Below are 23,277 nucleotides of genomic sequence, written 5' to 3'. Positions count from 1 at the left end.
AGCACTGGTTCACACTTGAAATTATATTTTTATAATCATTAAAATAGTGCATCTTTTGGTGCTGAAACAGATATTTATACTCTTAAAATTTTTTTTCAATTTCGAAATTAGCAGCTTCTCAAATCAGCCGCCCTGGGCGGCGGCCGCCTACAATTAAAGTCAGGCCTGTTTATTGCATTTTCTTGTTAATTTCCGATTATTTGGTGTGGAGTTTATGCAGGTTGCCTCTTGTACGGTTTTTTTCCTGGTCATTTACCTGTTTTTTGGATTCTTCTCTTTTTGTATTGATGAAGGAACTAGTTCCTTTAACCGAGAAACGGCAGTTTTCAAGTTTAGTCCTTTTTGTCATTTTAATTTGAACTTTTCACTACTTAGTGTCATTTTACTTCATATTTTAGTGCAAGTACTCGACATTTCTTGCAAATCGCGTTCACGCAGCGTTTTCTCTCTTCTGTCGGCGACAAGGAGGGGTGAGGGGGATTATATCGAACTGCAAAATTAATGAGTTAGTGTGAGAAATTAATATTTAAAAAATGCACTTTTCACATTCAGATGAATCTCACGGGCCAGAGCACATATGAAATTTAAATATATTTTTATTTATTAATTTTAGTTTATTCATTTGATATTATTGTTATTAATATTATTTTGATAACATGCCAAAACACGGAAAAGGGAATAAAATTAGAAAACAAGAATTGCTGTTTTAATTGCTACATGCTTAATTAATAGGGGTTTTTTCCTCTGCATGATAAAAACTAATTTCTAACCATTTGGCTAAAAAATTTAACAATCATCCTAAATTCTAAATGAAGAGGAACAGTAGTTTCGAAAGGTTTCAGAGCATTAACTTTGGTTCGTGACACAGAACATAGCAACGGACCACATTGGTTAGCTTTGCGGGTCTCATATAGGGTCAGGTGGGGCAAAATGGGTAGTGGGGTAAAATGGGTAGTCAAAATATATGGTTTTAAAAACAAATTTTAAATTAAATTTGCATTTTTTTGAGTGGGACATTATACTTGGCTGTTCTGAATTCTGTTTCACAAGATATATTTTTCCAATAGATTATTTTTTAGTGAGAGGTAACACTTTAAATTGAAGTAGATAAATTCAAGCCGCATGTTGTCTGCTTAAACTTCTATCTCCAGCTCCTAATTTTTGAGAATTTTTTATTACTGTGTCATAATATCTTTAGTTGGATATTTTTGTTGCTGCTTCAACTTACAGGGAAGAAAAAAAAGATTTTTTTCTATTTTTACTTCCTTTTACAAAAAAGGAAGTATTGTATTCGCGAAAAAATTTTCACTCAAAAATCGCCCTTAATTTCCATTTTGCTCACCCCCAAATGAATGTTGAGTTTTTTTTTCGATTCGACCACATGCGGAAAAGTGCCTAAGAATGTATAGACACGCGAAATATCCATTTTGACCATCACCGAGGTAATTACAACGAATTTTCTCGTGACGTCTGTATGTATGTGCGTATGTGTGTATGTGCGTATGTGCGTATGTGCGTATGTATCTCGCATAACTCAAAAATGGTATGTCCTAGAAAGTTGAAATTTGGTACATAGACTCGTAGTGGGGTCTAGTTGTGCACCTCCCCTTTTGGTTGCTTTCGGATGTTCCTAAGGGGGTCTTTTGCACCTTTTTGGGGGGAAATCATTGTTAATATCAATGCAAACTTAAGTGGTGTTACAATTTGGCGCACACTTGGCGATATATCGCCAGTCTTTTGGTCGCCAAGTTTTGTCGCCAACTTGGCGGAAAATTTGGCGATTTTTTTTTATCTGGTTTTAATTTGGCCATCGTTTTTAATATTTAGAGATTAAACTAATGAATCACATTAAAATTGCCAATAATGGGAAAATGACATTAAAATGGAGTAAAAGGAAGTCATGTGAGGCACACATCAGCTCGTTAATCTCATATTTTGAAAATGGGGTAAAATGGGTATATGGTTAGGCTTATCATTCCAGCAAGTTGTTTTAAAAGATACAACAGAATATTTTCCTTTAAATGAATATTATTTCATTTGTGGTTAATTTAAAATAATTGAAACATAAAAGTATGCAATGCCATGACTTTATAAAATAAACTTCGCTCCATCATAACAAATAAGAAGCCAGAGGTATACTTATTCTAGAGTTTTTGTACACTTGCGCACAAAATAACAATTTCCTCAGAACATGCTGGGCTCAGCCTGTTGCTGGTTGTCACAGCAGATGCTACCAATTTCTCTAATGTACCTTTAAATTCTCAGAACACATCCTCGTTTCAATCCGAAAAGTATACGCCACAAAGCACGATTTCGTCACCTTATAAAGATTTGAAAAGTGCAATATTGTCTGCAATTTCAACAAGAGCTTCAGATTTGACAACTACCAGCATGAGTTATTTAAAACAACTTAAATGTATGCTGGCAAATACAGGAAGTATTGACAAAGATGTTTCAGAAAGGCTAAGAGTTGAAAGTGAAAAAAATAATGAATTAAAAAACGAGAAAATAAAAAATAGTGGAAAAAGAAAGTTTCCATTCAGAGGAAGTATCTGGAATAGAAACTGCTAAAAATATGCTTATGAAGCGAAGTTTAACCACAGGTGCCTGGGTATAAATATTATACTTAGAGGAAACAAGCAAGAAAGAATTTATTGGCAAATATATGGCTGTTGAGGGAAATATTATGAGATGAAATATTTTTAAAAAATCCGAGATGGGGGATTTTTCCTGATATAGACATGGATTTCATTGAAAAACATCAAATAATAAAAATAATAAATGAACCACAATTTAACAATAGAGGCCATTACTTTTTTTAAAGAATGACAAGTATGGATATCACGCATTGAAAGAAACATTAATATTTTGTCAAATTTACTGTTTGCACTATTTTTTTTAAATTAAATTGTAAAATTTTGTTAACTGACTCTTAAGTATATTATAACACTGCATTAACAAATAGTATGCTTTTTTATCACTTCTCAGACTTCAATACCCATTTTACCCCACAGGCTACCCATTTTCACCTGCATGGGGTAAAATGGGTATAGAAAACATATAGTCATAAACACTCCTCTCATCTTCTCAAAAATAAATTTGTATCAAATTATGTGTGAAAATCATTTAATTCTACTCTCAACATATGTAATATATACATTAAAAAAAAAAAAAAAAAAAAAATATATATATATATATATATAGAAACAAAATATTTTTGTCAAAATATTTGAGTCAAAATCCAAAAGTAGACTATTTTATACCCATTTTACCCCACCTGACCCTATACCATTAGGTTGGGCACGGCACCACTGATATAAGGATTTATGTGTGCAAGCTTTTCTTTTCCTCTAGATAAACCTAATTTCAGAAAAAAGGATTTCATTTCTTGCCAAATGATTCGTTATGAGCAAACACGAGAAATTTACATCCAGTGAAAAACCATTTTCCTACATTTTTGAAATATTCTTAGAAATTTCCCAGTCCCTCCTGCCCTGTTTCTATTTGGAGAATTATCTCCAATACAACCGCAGTTAATTTTTTCTCCTCCAAAAATCCACTCCTGTCGTATATAAAGCTTCCACTTAATACTCAGTTAAACAGCCCCGACATTCCAGACATCCCCTATTTTCCCCACATCCGCAGATATGGAAGAGTCTGTCTGGACCCAGTATTAACGAGCCCGAGCACCCTAGTCTGGTAGAAAAATAGAACTTACCCTCTGCAGACGGTTTTTATTCGCGGAAACTCCCTTCCCATGCCAGCTTAGTCACACTTCACACACGGGGGTCGCACACATTCCATTTGTAGGGGGAGACTCGAGTCAAGGCCACAAACTAAGTTTAGGTCATGCGGTTTCATTCCTTCACAGTACACATTTTTTATATGTAGCTGTAACAATTATTTTTTTTTTTTTAATTTGCACTCAAATTTCAATCGAACTCTTGGGACCCGTGAAGAATGTTCATAAAATCGAGTTAAGAACTGTAATTAATATATATAAATATATATATATATATATATATATATATATATATATATATATATATATATATTGTTAAGACTTTAGTCCATTAACTCCAAACTTTATTCAAGTTTTACGTAAGGAGAGGCATACTGATAGAAAACGCAAAATTTTAGGGCAGGAGGGGGGAGGGCAAGTTCTGGGCGCCCTGTTTACCCCTCCCTCCCCCCAGTCCAGTTGTGGTTCTCAAATCTACTCTTAACGGGATTTGAAATGAAAACCGAACGACGTAAAAAAGAAATTTTTTGATTGAAAAAAAAAAGAATTTTTACACCCAATTAAAATCAATACAACAAAGGTAATTTGTTTCTAAGTTTGACAGCTAAGTAAAATAACTCCCACGATGATGAAAAAAAAAAAAAAAATCAACGACGAAGTATAGGAAACAAACGATAAGCCTATTTATAAACTATTTTTTTCCTCCTCAATGCTCTCCGAATTTCCCCCATCCTTGTCCATCCATCACTCTACCGCTTTGTACTATCTTTCGAAAGCTAATGTGTGTGTGTGTGCATGGGATTAGAATAAAAAACTTCGAAAAATAGAATCAATTATGATACGCTTTTTCCTTTTTGATTTATTTTTAGTCACCAAAGATTGTTTATTGTTTACATTCTATTGATGATTACATTCTGATCAATCTGATACTCCGTACCGTTGATAGTTTTTTCGCTGTCTGGAAAATTACTCCCGATTTTCCAAAAAAGAAAAAGGCGGTATCGAAAATATCTAACCTTGGGTGTGGCAAACTACTGCCTTTATCCACGTGGCCATGTGTAACGTTACCGTTAAAGTTTACGCGTTGCAATACTGGTTGTAGGATTAGGGGCACCCCGATGGTAGATTATGGGAGGTCAGTATGACCTTCCAAACATTTCCTTATTCTGCAAATGTTGTCAGACGATTCGACACAATTATCATTCGACAATATTTGGAGTTCTATTCCGCAAAATTATCGTCATTCGCTAATTGTGAATTTCCGCCCTCCCAGAAATTTTAGTTGGGGGCGCTCCTGTGTGCGATCTGCAAGGCTGCCCACCCCTACCCCCCTAAATATCGCTAAGACCCTTAAAGTGAAAGGTACCCCTCAACATCTCCCCCCCCCCCCAAATTTCAATGGCAAAGTCAGCGCCATGGATGTCTGGGGACCCTCGGCCAAGAGCTTTTTTGGAGTCCTTTTGCAGTTTAACCTCACAATTTTTGCATTAACTGAAACAGTTATAGGCATTTGGGGGCCCTACGCCACTGCCTAGTTGTCATATTCAGTAATCAGGCCCCGCATGCTCCCCCCCCTCCTTAATGGGCACTCCTGGGATCTGGGATGTACATTTCTTCATCCCACGAATGAAATTTGCTAATACATTGGAAGTAAATAATTTACGGAACGAAAATCGATAAAATAAACGAGGTAACAACGTTTTAAAAGAAAGTAACTCTTGATTGTAAAATACACAACCGGTAAAAACCAGACTTCGTCAGTCGCTCACGAGAAAAATCGCTTGAGGCTGCCGGAAAAATGAGCATAGAGGGCAATACGAAAAATAACAACCCAAGATCAAATACTTAATCAAAAAAAATTTGCTTCATATGAGGTATCATGATCGGGGACGAGGGCTGCTGGGGTAAAACTAAGTACTGGTTTCCTGTTTACTCAAATCGTGAGTCAAAGGCTCACGCAATGGCCATGACACTGGGTTAATGGTCTTGAACCTTTGATTTATAACTTAGATTGTATTTAAATCGGCAGTAAAATTAATTTTTTTCTTACGAATTTGCGCATTCTAATTGTTAAATCGCCATAAATAGTTTGTGTCTGTAAACAAAGAACCTTCAATTTAAGCATGAAAGTTATTTTTTTTTTCCAACTGTCAGCTATTTTTGAAAGCGTGAAAGTATAATACCCTAAAACGAAGATCTATTTAAAACAATTCTCTATGAACCGCACAACTTTTTAGAATTGAATAAATTTTGCAGTTGAAAAAAAAAGCCCTCTGTTCCATCTTGAAAACATAAAAATTGTTAGGCAAATTAAATTTTGAAACAGTTTTCCATCTTTCCATTTTAATTCAAAGCATTTGAATAAAAAATAGTTTTTTCAGCAAAAAACAACAACAGATCGCTCTTGAAAATGCAGCTGAAGCTTGCCCCCAAAGACGATGAATTGGTTCTTTGAAATTGTGTTGCTTGCGACTATAAAAAAAAAGGGGGGGGGGATTCAGTTTCTATTGCACCCCCTCCCAATCCTGAACACATTTTCCTTTGATTATAACTTTCTATTCTAACAAACCAAAGACGTATTTCGAAATAATTTTATATCAAATACATGCATTTTATCCTTTTCAAAACAAACACTTGAAAATCGTGTAGTTTGTAACCATGTAATTCGGGGTAAGGTATCCGTGTTCTTTGGGGATTACTTTTAAATTTTTCAAATTGTTCTGTATTTAAAATTATCACAATGAATACGGAAAATCATATTTTGTAATAATGTTCTATATGGATTATTACTTGGGAAGGGGGGGCTCTGCTATGTTACACATGCCTAATGTAACATCAGGTTGAGAAGTTCAAGAATTTCGACAAGTCTTGGTCAGGTGAAACTTAAATATTTTTGCGCTATAGAGCACCTAAGAGGATACTAGACTCTCTACTAGAAGACTTTCACGGTAACCTAACTTTTAAAAAACGTAATTAAAAACGTTCCTTGACTTTTATTTCTTGTTTAAAAGAAGGAAAAAATGGTTTAAGAGATATTTTGACTCAATTACGGTTTGCGGTGAAAAAACCAATTGGAAACTTTGGACTTACCCTGAAAAATCAAGTACTTTATAGTCAAATCTCAAAACATTGGAAAATATTGCAAAAAAAAAAAAAAAAAAAAAGCATTCTGTCCAAGTAAACATTTTTAATCGTCATAGGCTAACAAGTAAGCGTTCTTAAACGTACGATATTCAACACAAAATAATGAAAATGGCAATTGATCTTCTATTTTAATTTTTCATCCTACTAACGCTGTTATAAGCAGCTCTAAAAACGGATTTACAGTAAAATTGAGCAAAACTGAGTGACCGTAAATTTTCTTCATTGTTGCTAGAATTTCATTGTGGTGGAATTCAACCAATATAATGACATTTAAAACGGGACGGAACATTTATTTCATTGAAATGGATATTTCGTTGTATTGGTATTCGCTGAAATGAGAGTGTACCATAATGGCATCTTCAGTGAGCATTTTACTGGTTCATTGCAACAGCCCAGCTCAATTTCGTTCTCATAGTATTTTAGAAGTCTAAGATGAATACGTTGCCAAATAGCAACTTGCGGTACTAACTACGTAGGTACTTCACTTGTTAAAATTTTGTTTTATTTTATTTTTTTTTTCATTTGCCTTCGCGTTCTTGGACGTATTCTTAACATCTTCCGCTACTCCCCCCCCCCCCCCACCTAGTCTGGAAAAATTTGATTTTGCGCTTTGTTGAGAAACAATCCCTATTTCAAATGTCGTTAAAAATTTTAACTTCAAGTTTTCGCAATTGCATTCCGTTGTAGCTTTCGCAAAACTTTAATGATAACTTTAAATAAACCTCAGGAGCTGTCCAACTTTCAAAACAGCCGAAGAATTTCAACCACCGCGGCGCCGAAGGAAAAAAAACAAGAAGTCCATAAAAACATATGATGAATTATCACAAGATGGCGCGCATTCCCCGAAAAACACGAGCCGGTCATCCCTACCCATGCCCAAGGTCTGTCTCGTGATCTTGGCAGGGCCTTGTGCGACGCAAACACCTTGGTGGAAGGTAAAGAGGCAAAGCCGTCATGTGCCCATTAAAAATATCACATTCGAAAAAGAGCTCTTTTTCACCAGGCCGAAGATTCGGATTAGAAGAGTTTTTTTCTTTTTTCTTTTTTATTGTTTTTCTCCTCCCGACTGTTGGCGTGATTCGTCATTAAAATTCATCGCTGGAGGATGTCTCGATATATTTAAACGACGAAAGAAAAACCTCGAAGTATCATGTGCATTTCAGGGGAGTTCTTCATCATGACGAACGTGACTTCATGCCCGAATTGCAGTTTTCCATATTCCATCCATAATCATAGCCTATTGGAAAATGGTGTTTACATCGAATGATCCAACAATAAATAATTGAACGTTTCCAGATTTAAAAAAAAGTAATGAAGCAGTAAGAGGGTATAAATTTTCAAGTATGATCGTTTAAAATCCAAAATGTCACGAGGAAGAAAAAACATATCGTGAAGAGGAGGGATTGGAAAGTAATGATTCGATTTGCATCGCAATTCGTCCTTCAGAACAGATGGAGCAATTCCATTGATTATTAATTTATTTCGAATGTTTGGCGAGACTCCTCATTCGAATGTCTGCCTGATTCAAGAAGATATGGTATAGCAAGTCTTATGCTATTGGAAATCACTTAAACTTTGAGGGGAAATTTAAAATCATGCAGATATAAACTTGAATAATCTTTTCACTTTATTTCCCAACAAATATCAATCTGAATAATCCTTTTATTCCTCGAATGACAACATGGTTTGTCGAAAATCCGGTGGAGGGAGCGGGGGATATACACATACACGATGAATACTCTCCACATTCGATGAATTTAAAACGAAAAGAAAATTGACACGAAATGAGCCTGCTGATTAATGTGAAAGCATTTATTTTCGCGAGCGGTAGTTTTCGCAATTTTTTTATTTACAGAACAAAAATTGTTTATGTTTTAAGTCGAAATACTTCGGGAGACTTAAGACTTTTGGGAAAATGGCGGGGTTGTGAAAATAATTGCCTTTACGTTGGTGCTTTGGTGTAAAAAGAATGTTGACGTATCAGTTTGCCGTTATTTAAGCATTTAAAACTTATTTCACTTCAGTAAGAAAATCATCAACTTTCCTTAATACAGTGGCTCCCAAAAGTACAAAAGTATTCGTACACTTTGAAATATTTTAGTAAAACCAAAATAACTCGAAACTGAATTCGAATATGAAGCCCAATATTTTTTCACATCATTCCTATATCATTCTAAATACAACCTATTGGTTTTTTCAAAATATTGACGGATCTTCTTTTTAAAATGGGTCAGAAAATGAAGATACAGAGAAATAACACGCCACAAAAGTCATCGTACACTTAAATAGTTTCGAATAAATTCATGATTAAAATTATCATATGCCGTTTTATTAATATTTTTGCATTGTGTTGACCCTTTTAAGTCATTTGGCTTTAATTTTTTGTTTATTTACTCCTTAATATTGTGCTTATTAGTGTAAAATGGCTGGTATTCATAAAAAACCGCAAACACAGTTCAAAATTTGAATTTTTTCCCACAGTAGTGATAAATTGGTTTAAAATGTCTCTAAATTAGTTAATTTATTTGTTTGTATAGTAAAGTGCTTGATAAAATGCTTTAAAGAAAGGAATCGGACCGAAAACAAGGTAAGAAAAGGTCAACCGGCAAAGTTGACAAAACGTGATCGGAGATTTAAAGTTAAAAAAATTATGAAAAATACACATATGAGTGCTGTAAACGTTTCTGCAGAGTTAAATGAAACATATTACATTTGATTTTCACCTAAAATTGTTCGCCAAGTTCTCTGATTAGCTGGATTAAATAGGACCTTTTCCCGCAGAAATTTCCTTGGCCGTGCGAAAAACAGAAAGCTTACGCTTTTCGTCGCAAAATCAATTATAAATAAGCTCAAAAACGTTTTACAAATACGTCTTACTTACAGATAAAAATGAATTCAACATTTTCGGTTAAATTGTTGCATAATTGTAAGTAGGAGAAAAATTTTGGAACTTAATCTTAAGAACTTAGTTGGATCAGTTAATCGGGATGGTGGAGGTGTTATAGTGTGAGGGTGCATATCAGCATCAGGACTTGGTAGTTTGAAATTTTTTGATAAAATAATGAATCATGCCGTTCCTTTAAATATTTTAAAACCCAATTTTGAACTCTCAGCCAAAAATTTGGTTATTGAAAACAACTTTGTTTTTTTAAGCACACGGTTTTCAACATTTGCGTCTAGTGCCACGGAAATTGTCCAAAAGTTTAGAAATTACCCCCTAAATCTCCAGATTTTAACTTAATGTAACGTATTTAGAAATATCTGGAGGCTAGATTACGAAAATAGGGCTTTAAAACGAAAATAAAGCTAGAAACAGTAAGACTCGAAGTGTGGTAGAACACTTACTCAGAAATTACGCAAAAAAAAAAAAAAAAAGAGAGAGAAAGAAAAAGAATGAAATCTATTCCCAGACGTTTAAAAGGTGTTACGAATACTGTATGATATTCTACTAATTAATAACTTAATCAAAAGTTAGATTATTCAATAATATATAGACATTTTAGAAAGTGTAGAAAGACTTTTATAAGATAAAATTTCCGGCACTTTTTGGTTTTTGATTTTTAAAAAATTAAGTTTTAATATTTTTTACACTTTTCACGTAGTTTTGTTAAAAATTGATCATAGATCTTATAATTAAATACCTATTCCGAAATATTAATTCTAACCAATTGATTGGGGCCTATTTCGTTGAAAGTCGTAGGTGTACGAAGACTTTTGGGAGCCACTGTATATTTCAATAGATGGGATAGAACTTGTTTTACTTTAAATTAATATTATAGTTTTAAGGCATAAGATCATTTTTAAAAAACAATATTTTATTGGTTAGGGCATGTTTTTTGTTTTATCACATTTTCATTGCACATATATAAATAATGTATTGAAGTCAAATTCGGCAACAAAACTGCCACCCAGTTTTAGAAGGTAGGGTTAGAATTGTAAATGCAACTACATTTTCGAAACTACTTTTCTCTTTGATTACTCCAACAATCATTTATTAAAATCAAAAATATTGTATATTCTGTGTGCTTATTCAAATGAGTTATTTTTTTTTCTTCTTATTTTACAAAAAAAAAAAAAAAAAAGTCCATCTACTGGCAGTCCTTGAACGAAAGAACACGTTTCTTCGAAGGACGATTTCCCGGAAATCGTCTGCATTTTTTTTTTTTTTTTTCTGCCCTCGGCAAATTGTCTCTCTAACAGGCTTTGTAATGACCGATTATTTCAAATATGCAATGCAAGCGATTACGAATTTTCCGCCTCACAGTGAAAAAATTTCATAAATGGCAAGGGGAGGAAATAAAAAATTTTTAGAAGGGGCACCAGAGAATGAAAGAGATTCTATTTTTTCAGAACCAAGTTCTTATGAGGAAATTTCAAAACGTTTTTTAGAATTCTTTACAACTAATTAATCTACTTTAAAGTACAGAAATATTATGTGCTAATTTGCTTCTAATCCGGACGTTTAGTCCATTACTTGACAAAGTTTCTTGAATTGAAATGACATCATTACAGGGTTGGCCGGATTGGACTCAATAGGTTTTTTTTTTTTTTTTTTTTGAAGAAACCCATTTTAAAAAAACCATCATTTAGCCCACTTTTGGGTTTTCTTAAATTTTCGTAGAAGCTTTTAAAAAAATAAATTAAATACTTTCACAATTCAAACTTCTTTTTTATTTGTTCTTACCACAGACAAGGGACATAAAAAATGAATTTTGTACTTTAGTAGTATTTCTTAACTCTTAACGGCATTAAAAAATTATTTCAAAGATTTTAAATAATTATATTTAACGTTTTTCTTTAACTGGTCAATTAATAACTCAAATTATCTTGACTAAGTCATGTCACGTCTGATTTTCTCAATATTTGTAGATTGTACAGAGGAAACTACTCTAGCTAAAAGGCTTTCATGTGAATTATTTTCTTCAAACCAACAAGTCACAAATCTCGAATAAACAAGGTATATTTTTTAGAAATTAACAGGTTTTACAAACGGTCGGGCAGAAAACAGAATAGGATGTACAGTATTTTCATTATCTTACGAAAAAGTTTAATATTTGTTACTCTGTACACAGAAATAGAAAAACAGGCAACATGAAATTCAAAGAAATGTCTTGATTAAGCTGAAATTCAGTAAAAAGGGATTTAAACTACTTGAGGTTCTACAGCAGTTTTGCACGAGAAAATGAAATACAATAAAGTAAAATGCAAAAACGTAGTAATTAAAAACGAACAATACATTTTATCACTCGAGAAGTAACTTTGCCCTAACTGTTAGTAATCATGGAAACTAAAAAATCTGAAACTTAACTACTTAACCATTCTTGGGTTTAGTCTTTTATACTTTTCTTCAGAAAACGCTGAATTTATCAGCTTTTGTTTACCCCAAGACAATTTTTGTGCTTTGTCCATATATTTACGCTACAATATGCTACAAGCACCCCACATTTTCCCTAAAAAAAGACAAAAAAAAAAAAAAAACATTTTTTTCGGGTTTTATTTAAAAAACCCAAAAAAAAAAACCCTGGGTCCATGGGCTTTTTTAAAAAAAAAAAAAACCAGGGTTTTTGCCAACCCTGTATTATTATATTATCTACTGATTCTATCAATGCAAAATTTATGTACAATTCGCGATATTACGTACTCTTGAATTCGAAACCAGTGAGTTTTTGCAAGGGAAATGCATTCTTTCTCTCTACTGTTCAAAAAGGTCAGCCGTTCATTTTGTAGGAGATCGTACTGCACCGATCATTTAGAATTTCAAAAAATTTCGAAGGGTAAAAAACAAGGATAAGTTATTGGGGGAGCTTACATTAGCGATGTGTAGCAACAATATTTCGCAAATAAATAAAATAAAAAATAATGTCTGATCATTTACTGCAAGTTTCGGAGGGGGTGTTCAATTGCTCTGAAACGCTTTACGAAATTGTTCCGTCGTTTTATCTCTTCTTGTGTCGAAGTCATGGACAAACAATAGAACGTCCTTTTTGTAACCTTAAAAAAAAAAAAAAGAGCTCACATAGCTAAGGGGCCATTCATTAATTACGTAAGAGTCCCGAGGGGGAGGGAGGTTAGAAAAATCTGTACATTCCTTTACTTGGAGAGTGGGGGGACTCAGACCCACTCTTACGTAATATTTTCCAATCCATTTTTTACATTTGAAATCGCGCGGTCAAGTGCTTTGGCAGGGATCATATTTCATTTGCTTCTAGAAGAAAATTAGAATTCTATTAGGATGAGCTGTTTTTTACGCGCTTTACAAAGAATGAATAGTGTAAAATATAATAAAATAATCTCACTGTATGGCATACAAAAAATATTTGTCGAAAAAACGGTCAGTCTAGATTCCATTTAGTAAATATTTCTTTGCTCAAAAACGTTTTTAAATTTTTTTTATAATAATGAATTTAGTAACAATTTCAGTGATGTAAGATACATTATTTTATTTTGAAAAACAAAATGGAATCTTACGTAAGATGGGGGGGGGGGGGTGTAAATCTTACATACCCTTGATGGGAAGAGGGAGGTCAAAATTTGTCAAAATCATCCTTACGTAATTAATGAATGGCCCATAATTTTCCATATCGACAGCAAAAACGCAAGCACTCTTAACATTCGATTTCCTTTTTGATACAACAATGACAAAGCGTTTGAGTGACCATACTTCATTCGAACGTTACGCATGTTTGAATTAGAAGACAGTGAATCAATTCTTTGATGAGAAATGACGTACAAAATAATTAATTTTTATTTTTAATGTCTTGTGAACAGTTCTACATAGTTTTCGACGACCAAATCAAATGAGTCTTGGAAAAGTAAAAAAAAAATATATATATATATATATACAGTGGCTCCCAAAAGTCTTCGTACACCTATGACTTTCAACGAAATAGGCCCCAAATCATTGGTTAGAATTAATATTTCGAAATAGGTATTTAATTATAAGATCTACGATCAATTTTTAACAAAACTGCATGAAAAGTTTTTAAAAATTATTAAAACTTAATTTTTAAAAAATCAAAAACCGAAAAGTGCCGGCAATTTTATCTCACAAAAGTCTTCGTACACTTCATAAAATGTCTATATATTATTGACTTATCTAACTTTTGATTAAGTTATTATTTAGTAGAATATCATACAGTATTCATAACACCTTTTAAACATCTGGGAATAGATTTCATTCTTTTTTCAGCGTAATTTCTGAGTAAGTCTTATATCACACTTCGAGTATACTATTTCTAGCTCTATTTTCGTTTTAAAGCCCTATTTTCGTAATCTAGCCTCCAGATATCTCTAAATACGTTACATTAAGTTACAATCTGGAGATTGAGGGGGTATTTTCTAAATTTTAGGACAATTTTCGAGGCACTAGACGCAAACGTTGAAAACCGTGTGTTTCTTATCGTTATCTTGATAAAAAAACAAAGTTGTTTCCAATAACCAAATTTTTGGCTAAGAGTTCGAAGTTGGTTTTTAAAATATTTAAAGGAACAGCATTATTCATTATTTCATCAAAAAATTACAAACTACCAAGTCCTGATGCTGATATGCACCCTCACACTAAAACACCTTCACCGTCCTGATTAACTGATGCAACTAAGTTCTTAAGATTAAGTTCCTAATTTTTTCTTCTACTTATAGTTATACAACAATTTAACCAAAAATGTTAAATTAATTTTTATCTGTAAGTAAGACATGATTCTAAGCTGTTTTTATCGTATTTATCATTGATTTTGGGACGAAAAGCGTAAGTTTTCTGTTTTTCGCACGACCAAGAAAATTTCTGCGGGAAGAGGTCCCATTTAATCCAGCTAATCAAAGAACATGGCGAACAATTTTAGGTGAAAATTAAATGTAAAATGTTTTATTTAACTCTGCAGAAACTTATACAGTACTGAAATGTGTATTTTTCATAAATATTTTAACTTTAAATCTACAATCACGTTTTGTCAACTTTGCCGGTTGACTTTTTCTTACCTTGTTTTCGGTCCGATTCCTTTCTTTAAAGCATTTTATCAAGCACTTTACTATACAAACAAATAAATTAACTAATTTAGAGATATTTCAAACCAATTTACCACTACTGTGGGAAAAAAATTCAAATTTTGAATGGCGTTTGCTGTTTTTTACGAATACCAGCCATTTTACAGTAATAAGCAATATATTATAGAATAAATAAACCAAATATTAAAGGCAAATGACTTATAAGGGTCAACACAATGCAAAAATATTAATAAAACGGCATATAATAATTTTAATTATGAATTTATTCGAAAATGTTTAAGTGTACGATGACTTTTGTGGCGTGTTATTCCTCTGTCTCTTCGTTTTCTGACCTATTTCAAAAAGAAGATCCGTCAATATTTTGAAAAAAACCAATGGGTTATATTTAGAATGGCATAGGAATGATGCGAAAAAATATTGGACTTTATATTCGAATTCAGTTTTGAGTTATTTTGGTTTTACTAAAAAATTTCAAAGTGTACGAACACTTTTGGGAGCCACTGTATATATATATCCAGATGCAAACGAAAATACATGTGTCGGAAGTGTTCTCATTTTGTTATCTCTACAGGGATGAGATTAGGCGAAATGGCTTCATACGAATGTCCTGAATTTAACACTTGTCTGTTTCGACACGGGAGGCACCCGATAATAAGGAGGAGATATAATGGCTAGACCAGAGGAGACACGCACAGATTTTAATAAAATAGATTTCTTAAATGTCTTTGTATAATAAAAATTAAACATGATTTTTACTTTCTCACAAATATTTTGCATTTTCTAATCGTGCTTCGGCGTGTAATTTCTCTTCAATTTTTTTCGCAAACTCACGGATGAAATTTATTTTAAAAAATGTTTTGCTACAATTAAATAAAACACAGAAGTGAGTAATCAAATTGTAATTCTTAAGTAACTATTTGAAGTTGTGTGACATATTTAAATCTTGATATACAGCATTTATAATAACATCCAAAAAATTCCGAGTTTCCTTAACACTTCATTTACTGTCTAATACAAAAGTAGTCTCTCTTTTTATACTAACCAACCATTTTAGTATAGAGTATAGCAAAACTTTTTTACGCTTTCAGCGATTTCACAGAAACGTTTTTTAGCACACTGAAGGTTGAGTGGAGAGTAAAAATATTTCCCCTCAACTTCCTTATTTGCGTATTTTCCTTTCATTTCTAATGCATAGAAAATTCGATTTGTGAGTCTCGCACTTCTATCGATGCAATAAAAACAAAGCATAATTTTTGCCCTCACACCTGAAGGGGTGACAAACACGCCGCTTCAGATGTGCTTACTGATTGACCGTCATTGATTAAAAATTATACATAACCAGGCATCCATAATTTGTTGATTGTGCTATGACGTCAATAAAATAGGAAAATGTTGTACAGGGGTGTCCACCCCCCTAAATATCGAGATAACTCCCCTCGAATGAGAAAAATGCCCCTCAAAACACCCCCCTAAAAATTTCAATAAATGCGCCATGACCCCCCCTGGTGTTGTGGTAAAGTCGTTGCAACAAGGACAACAGCGTATAATAGCGTATTTGTCCATAACGGCGAGTGACACAAGTCAGCATTATATCGAAATTATTTCTAAATAATTGTTATCTCCCATTAATTATTACCGTTATTCTTAAAGCTGGAGCTCCAAAATTAACTGCTTGATATGTTTCAATATTTGTAAGGAGCACAAAACACTTTTAAAATACACTTTTAACAATTTTGTGCATTAGTAATGATGCAGGAGAGGTTCGAACTGTAACGGATAAATAATTTATTGCCATATTCTTGAAAAACTTTTATTGTAACTAACTTAAAAGTTATCAAAAAGCCCTATATTATTTTTTTTTTTTACCATAAGGGCTGTCCACAAATGATGTCATGGTTTGAGAAGGAAGGGGTTCAAAAAATTGACAGTTTGTGACAGGGTTGCTATTTTGTCCACTTTTTTTGTAAAAAGTCCGGGACGCCGGAAGCAACTGGACAAAATGGATAAAACTGGACGAAATGGACAAAATAAAAAATAAACTGATTATACATACATAAATTTATTGTTATGGTGTAATAATATTAGTATATTATTCTAATATATTTTCTACTATGAATTAATCATTTTTCTGAAATAGAATCATTAGCTTTACAATAACAATAAATTAAAAAAAAACACATTGGTGCAGCTAATTTTAGATCTTAATTTACTTAAAAGTAATAAAATTTAACAATGTGAATTAGCTATTGGGCATGATTAGATTATTATATACAATAGGAGAAAATAACTCAATGGGAAAGTCAAATAAAATGCTTGGAGATGGAGATATACATACAAAACAAAGATTTATAAACTAAAAATATTTTATAACTTATATTTTTCGAGTTTTTATTGATGTCACCATATAGTAAAATATTTATGTACTCAGCATATTTTATGGATATGTTAATGTCATACAAGTTAAGAACAATTACTACTTTAGTAGTGTTGTGGGTACTCGGAACAGTGTACTGGAAGAGGCTATACTAGGCAAGAGGGTAGATAGCTTTAAAAGGGCCATTAATCTTTACTGGGGCCTAATAAATTGACTGGGGGGGGGGGGGCAAAAGTCTAGTCAGAGCCTCTTGCTGATCATCACGTTTGTATTTGTGTATTGCAAGAATAGATTTCACCTCATGCCAACATTTCTTTTATTAATATCAAGTAGTTTTCCTTTCTTTTTTTTTTAAATATGATTTTTAATGTTCTGGAACTCCAACCTTTAAAAACTTTTTATTTCTACTTTTTAATTTTATAAATGCACTTATTATGGGTAATAAACCTTCCATATCACAGATAAACTTCTTAAAATTTACAGCTGATGTGCTTGTTTTTATAAATGCTATTACACGCATTATAATTTATTTTAACACTCATTTGATTTATTACCACACTTACATAAATTTCAACTGATCTTTTTTTATTTTTACTGTAAAATATTTTCCAATCAATTGTTAATATACATATTTATGTATGCTATTTTTTAAAAAAATATTACTTAAATAGGAAAAATTTATATAATTATTTATTATTTTCAAACTTCAAATTTTTAACTCAAAACTTTCACTTTACTGATGAAGTGGACAAAATGACATTTTGTCCAGGACGGTTTTTTCCGGGTTGGCAAAATAGGATAACCCTGGTTTGTGACGAGGAAGAGGGAAACAAGTGTAACCTCACGCATATTTTAAAAGAATATGTTTTTGAAAATAAGCGTGACATGTGTCAGGGGGAGGGGGAAAAAAGTGAAGCGTGGAACGATGTGACAAAGAGGCCAAGGGAGCCAAAAATGTTGAGAAAAAATGTGACATCATTTATGGACAGCTAGCTCTCTTATAGCACATTAATAAATTTTAAGTTTCGAAAATTTGATCCAGGTCCGAGAGACTTTTGAAAAAGGTGACTAAAAAAATTTTGTCATTTAATCAAAAATATAAAATGGTTATCTCTTTTTAATAAACTCAGCTATTTCAAATTGTGGCATATTCAGTCATAGGTTTTCTTTATAATGATTCTAAATGAGGTACAGTTTTTGAGGTAGTGCATTATAAGTTTGGCTTTAGATTTAAAAAAATATATATGGGACCACATTTGATTTTATTTTATTAATCTATGACTTCTCCTTCTTAATCTTTTACTCTTTCTTCAAACTAGATAGTTTTAAATACAGAAGACCCTCGTTTTACGCGGGGGTTACGTTCCACGGAAATGCCGCGTAAATTGAGACCTAGTATATAGTAGTGTTAAAATAGGGGTTAGGTTCCGTAGATAAAAACTATTTCATTCTAGTGATGAATAATTGTATAATTTAAAGTGTACTTATATCGATTTTTATGCACAACATGCGTAAAGAAAATATAAATAATTTCGTGTTCTGTTTATAAAGAGGAGCCGGCAATGATAGTCTTTTGGCGGTCATAAAGATTTTTTTCTCTGTAATTCTTTGCAGAGCATTAACGCATCCATGACCACTGGCGCACTAGAATGATTAGTGAAGGATGATAGAATCATCCTTCACTATCAAATCAGAAAGATAATTTCTCTTGTCTAGGAATGGTTCAAAATTTTCAATGTGAACGTTTTTGGTTGTGTGACAACGATGTCGGTATCCTAGTTGGTTTTGGTCGCCTTTGTCACTCCTAAAAGCTCTTCTTCCATTGAGTTCTGAACTGTGTGAGTTTAATAACTTCACTTCTGGGAAGAGCTTTGGATCCAGTTGCTTAAAATGTCTCCAGTGGGGCAAGCTCGATTATTAGCACGCCAAAATGCAGTTTATTACGCGTAATCTGCAATCTTTAGGAGTTTGAAAGAGGGGAAAATTTTATCTGTTTGCATTGCCGCATCCGCGTATAACCGAAACCGCGTAAAATGAACCCACGTAAAACGAGGGTCTACTGTACCTCAAACATGATTGAAGACATTTTTGCTCCCTTAACTTTTAAGTCACGTTCTTCAAAAGCTTCTTTCAGTTTAAGTGGAATTTAAGCTAACAGTTTCTTATCTTACCTCATTGATTTAAAGATGATTTTTTCTTGTTTCATTGAGAGCAGCAGTTTCACAATCAATTGACTTTTTTTATTATCTATTCTTCAAGTCTTTATAATCCCTTCTCTTTGAGCAATCAAGATTGTTTACTATTTTCCCTACACAGTTGCGCATTTTATTCACTTTGTAGTAGGCAGATAGCCAATCATATGATTCATTGCCATGCTTGAAAAATTATCTGAGAATTTAATTATTCTTTGTTTTTGCAATTTTTCGGAGCAGGTCTTCTTGGTACTTGTTTTTTCTGAATGTTTTTAAATTAAAACATAACTTTAAATTCTTAGATACAGTAATTGTGAATGGTTATTCTTTAAATCACATCAAGCTTCAGATTTTCCTATACCAAAGTGTAATTTTATTTCCTTAGGATATGTTTTTGTCTGCTTTTATATAAAAGTTGTTTTAAGTGTAAATCTTTTCGCATTTCCCCCCCCCCCTTCAAACGTTACTTAAAAGCGATTTACAAAAGTTTACAGTCAACTGAAAAACGTTTGAGTCTTCTTGATATTTTCGGGTGTTTTGAACATTTCTCCACATTTTCTTCAAAACTGTGAAGAAATGTTAAAAACAATGACAAAAATTTAAAAACGTAGCAAAAAGTAACTTCTTAAGAAAAAAAAGAAAGCTTCGAAAAGGTGATAAAGGTCAAAGGTAACGGCCTCTTCGAACAAGAAAATGATTGATAGTCTGCAATGAATGCATACACTAATACTTGAATAAACTTTTTTTTTTTTCGTTTTTTGAGTTCTAAGTGGCTGATAGAAAGATTTCTTCAATTAGAACCCAAACATAAAGCCTTTTTTGAAAAAAATATTTCGTATAAGCACAAACTTTATATTCGTCCAAATTGTTAAAACTAACTTTAAATTTAAAACTAAACTAACATTCGATTTCTGCTGGATTTCATTTCATTCGTAAACTCTTCTTTTTCATTGAAAAATGGCCTCCTTGTGACCACAAAACACGTTTCTTCAGTGTTTACTGCTATTTGTGTAATTTTAATATTCTATTACAGCTTTAAAGTATAAAACTGTTAAATTGCAAACTCAATAGTTTGCTTTCTATTTCACAAAAAGAAAACTCGTATAATACTTTCAAAAAGAAAGATTAATTTTTTAAACATACCACTTACTTATAAATGTTTTTGAGATTCATTCATAGATAATGAAATAGAGGTCAGAAAAAAAAAAACATGTTGCTTGTTTTCAGTTCCAAAAAGAGAAGAATTATATAAAGCTTTATATTTCCAATAACATCACATAGTTATATGTAGTTATTTTAACGATTTATCCATGAATGGTATAAGAGAGGGGGATTGATGTTTTTTCAATTGAGGCAGTGAGAAGCAAAGGAATGTAAAAGACAAAATTAAAAATTTGGAGATAACCAGTACACATGGTAGGTGAACTTCTCCTCTGTCTTAGGGCAAGAGATGGTACTAGTAGCCTTAGTAGTTGCTGCTATGCAGCATGATTTAGAAAAAAAAATTTCACTGAAAGCCTACCTAGGATGTTATCTTTAAACGCATTTTACTCAAAACTTGAAAATGTCCACTTACATCCCTTTGCTTTTCACTGCCTCTATTTCAAAAACACAAAATTCATATAAAAAGTTTTCAAATACGTAAGTTAACAGTTTCCATAATCTAAGAGTTGTTTTTAGTTGCCGTTAAAATTCATTCAAGAATGATTACATTTATACAAGTGGAAAAGAAAAAAGTTGTTTTCAAAAAGAGAAAACTCATAAATCATTTGAATGAGTAAATTCAGTTTCCAACACCTAAAGACGTAGTTCCAGTTATTTTAAAAGAATGGTTAAAGAAGTGAATGATAAAACAGAAGGCAGATAAAGGAGGGAAAAAATGAAAACAATATGAAAGAGAGAAAATTGAGATAAAACTTCTGAAATAAAAAAGTTTGAAGTTTTCATTGCCTAGGACATAAATATTTTTAAGATTCGCTGTTAAAATAAAAGAGAAAATAAAAGTTGGTAACAATTCGCGGAACAAAAATGGCTTCCTTCCGAAAACCGAAAACAAATTGCACTTCAACAACCACGTGACGTTGTTGACAGCATTGTCTTTGCATGGCTGACAAGAGCAAAAGGGGAAATAAAAGTAAGAAAAAAAATCTAACCTTGGTACTCCCTCTCCTATACTTTCTCCGTAGTAAACGAAAAAGATAGTCCCCACACATAGTCTGCACTTCGGAGCACGAAATTTGGCAGCAGCGAAAAAATCAAATTTCTCTCAATAGCGCGCGACCATTTGAGCGAAACAAATGCTTCAATTACGTAAGACACTTAGGCAGCGAGCACATGACACTGAAAATCAGGTGACTCCGCATTTGGTACGCGGGCCCGAACGCAGAATTCGATAAAGGAATAAAAAAAGAACTTTCGAAAAATGGGAAGAGGAAGCCGCGACTGAACTACTGATAGGAAGAGATTTCCCGCCGTCGGCACACGCTTCTTTCTTTTCCGAATACAAAACATGAAATGGTGTATAAGAGTTATTTTCTTCTATTTGCCTCCGCGGTTTCCTTTTTGAAGTAGCTGCAGCTAGCAGCATTCTCCTTTATCACTATCATCTGAGCATACAGGCAGAACCAAATTTTGGAAGGGGGGGCGGGAGGCAAATTTAAACTATTTATTTTTCCCCCGTTGACACTAGATATAAAAAAATGGAGGAAGATTGGTTAGGGCGGCAGTTACGATATTTTGATTGGCTAAGTAAAATCGAAGATCCGGCACTGTATTCAGAGAATAATATTCTGCCTGGTCGGATGTTCGATGCTCTCAGAGCCGACGAGAGGCCAGAGGCTAGCCTAGTCGACAACTCCTGTAGGGACCCGACTTGAATCAGAGTAGTTTTCTTAGTTTCAAGGTGGTAGGAGGCCCTTCCGATCAAACAGACAAAGGCCCTGAGCTTTCTGAAAGATTCTGTATATGTAATTACAAATGCACATTATATATGAAAACATATGTGAGTGGAAACTCGTTACACTTTACAGTTTCGCTTTGGGATTTCTGGACGTTTCAGTGTAGCTCGAGTGTGAAGCCTGATGCTTTACCAAAAACAGATATACGATGGTAATATTCTCCTGAAATTTATTTAACGATTTTCCCTTTCATTTTAGACCTGTAAAGACTCGCTCGCCAGTTATAACTATGACCATTCGAAATAAAACTTAATTGGGGACGTGTTGATCATGAACGAACAGTTAATTCATGATAAAGATTTTTTATTTTTTTTTTAAGAACGACAAAAAAAAAAAAAAAAAAAAAAAAGCATTTCTCGAGTATGGGGCAGGAAAACGTAACATTTGTCCAGTTTAGTTATCAGTTAGAAATAGAACGACCAGCATCAACTCTTCTCCCTGTTATGTAGTTCAGCCTGAAATTTCTTCTGGCCTATCAACCTTTAATTGTAAACAACACATTACCATGGGGTCATTCTACAGTAGTCAGTGTTATGTATGTGACATTTTAAATTTAGCTGTGAAATGTCCCATTCGTATACACTGAATACTATGGAATGGTCTAATACTAGAATTGGCAGTAGTCCTAAAACCAAGTGATTACAATACATTACCCTCCAATCCCCCTTGCTGCACACTTGCTTCAAAGCAAGATCAGTGGTCGTCAGTCGCCAACAAGAGACTATTTCATTGAAAATGGCTACCAAAAAAACAAAGACTTAGTCCCTAAAAGTGGCGACCATATGTTTCTTTATTTGTGAAAATTCATATCGTATATCGTGCTACGAGAACACGTTTTCAATCTTGAGACGTTCAGCGCATCACTAG

General features: G+C 33.0%; 1 protein-coding gene across 4 annotated transcripts in view; it reads right to left on the bottom strand.

Moving 5' to 3' along the window:
* The window catches only part of LOC129221565 (probable serine/threonine-protein kinase kinX), a 131,087-nt gene that overhangs the window by 25,650 nt on the left and 82,160 nt on the right, over positions 1-23,277 (bottom strand). Inside the window, exon 1 of one of the 4 annotated variants that reach the window (XM_054856065.1) lies at positions 21,607-21,743. The exons of the other annotated variants lie outside the window; for them this stretch is intronic. Within the exon in view, the coding sequence (XP_054712040.1) occupies positions 21,607-21,666 (60 nt within the window). The 5' untranslated portion in view covers positions 21,667-21,743. Of the gene's footprint in view, positions 1-21,606; positions 21,744-23,277 lie in introns of those variants that run through there. 4 annotated transcript variants of the gene reach the window in all.

The sequence above is a fragment of the Uloborus diversus genome, chromosome 4 (genome assembly GCF_026930045.1).
Source record: "Uloborus diversus isolate 005 chromosome 4, Udiv.v.3.1, whole genome shotgun sequence".
NCBI lineage: Eukaryota > Metazoa > Arthropoda > Arachnida > Araneae > Uloboridae > Uloborus > Uloborus diversus.
This window is presented reverse-complemented; position numbering and strand designations above follow the sequence as displayed.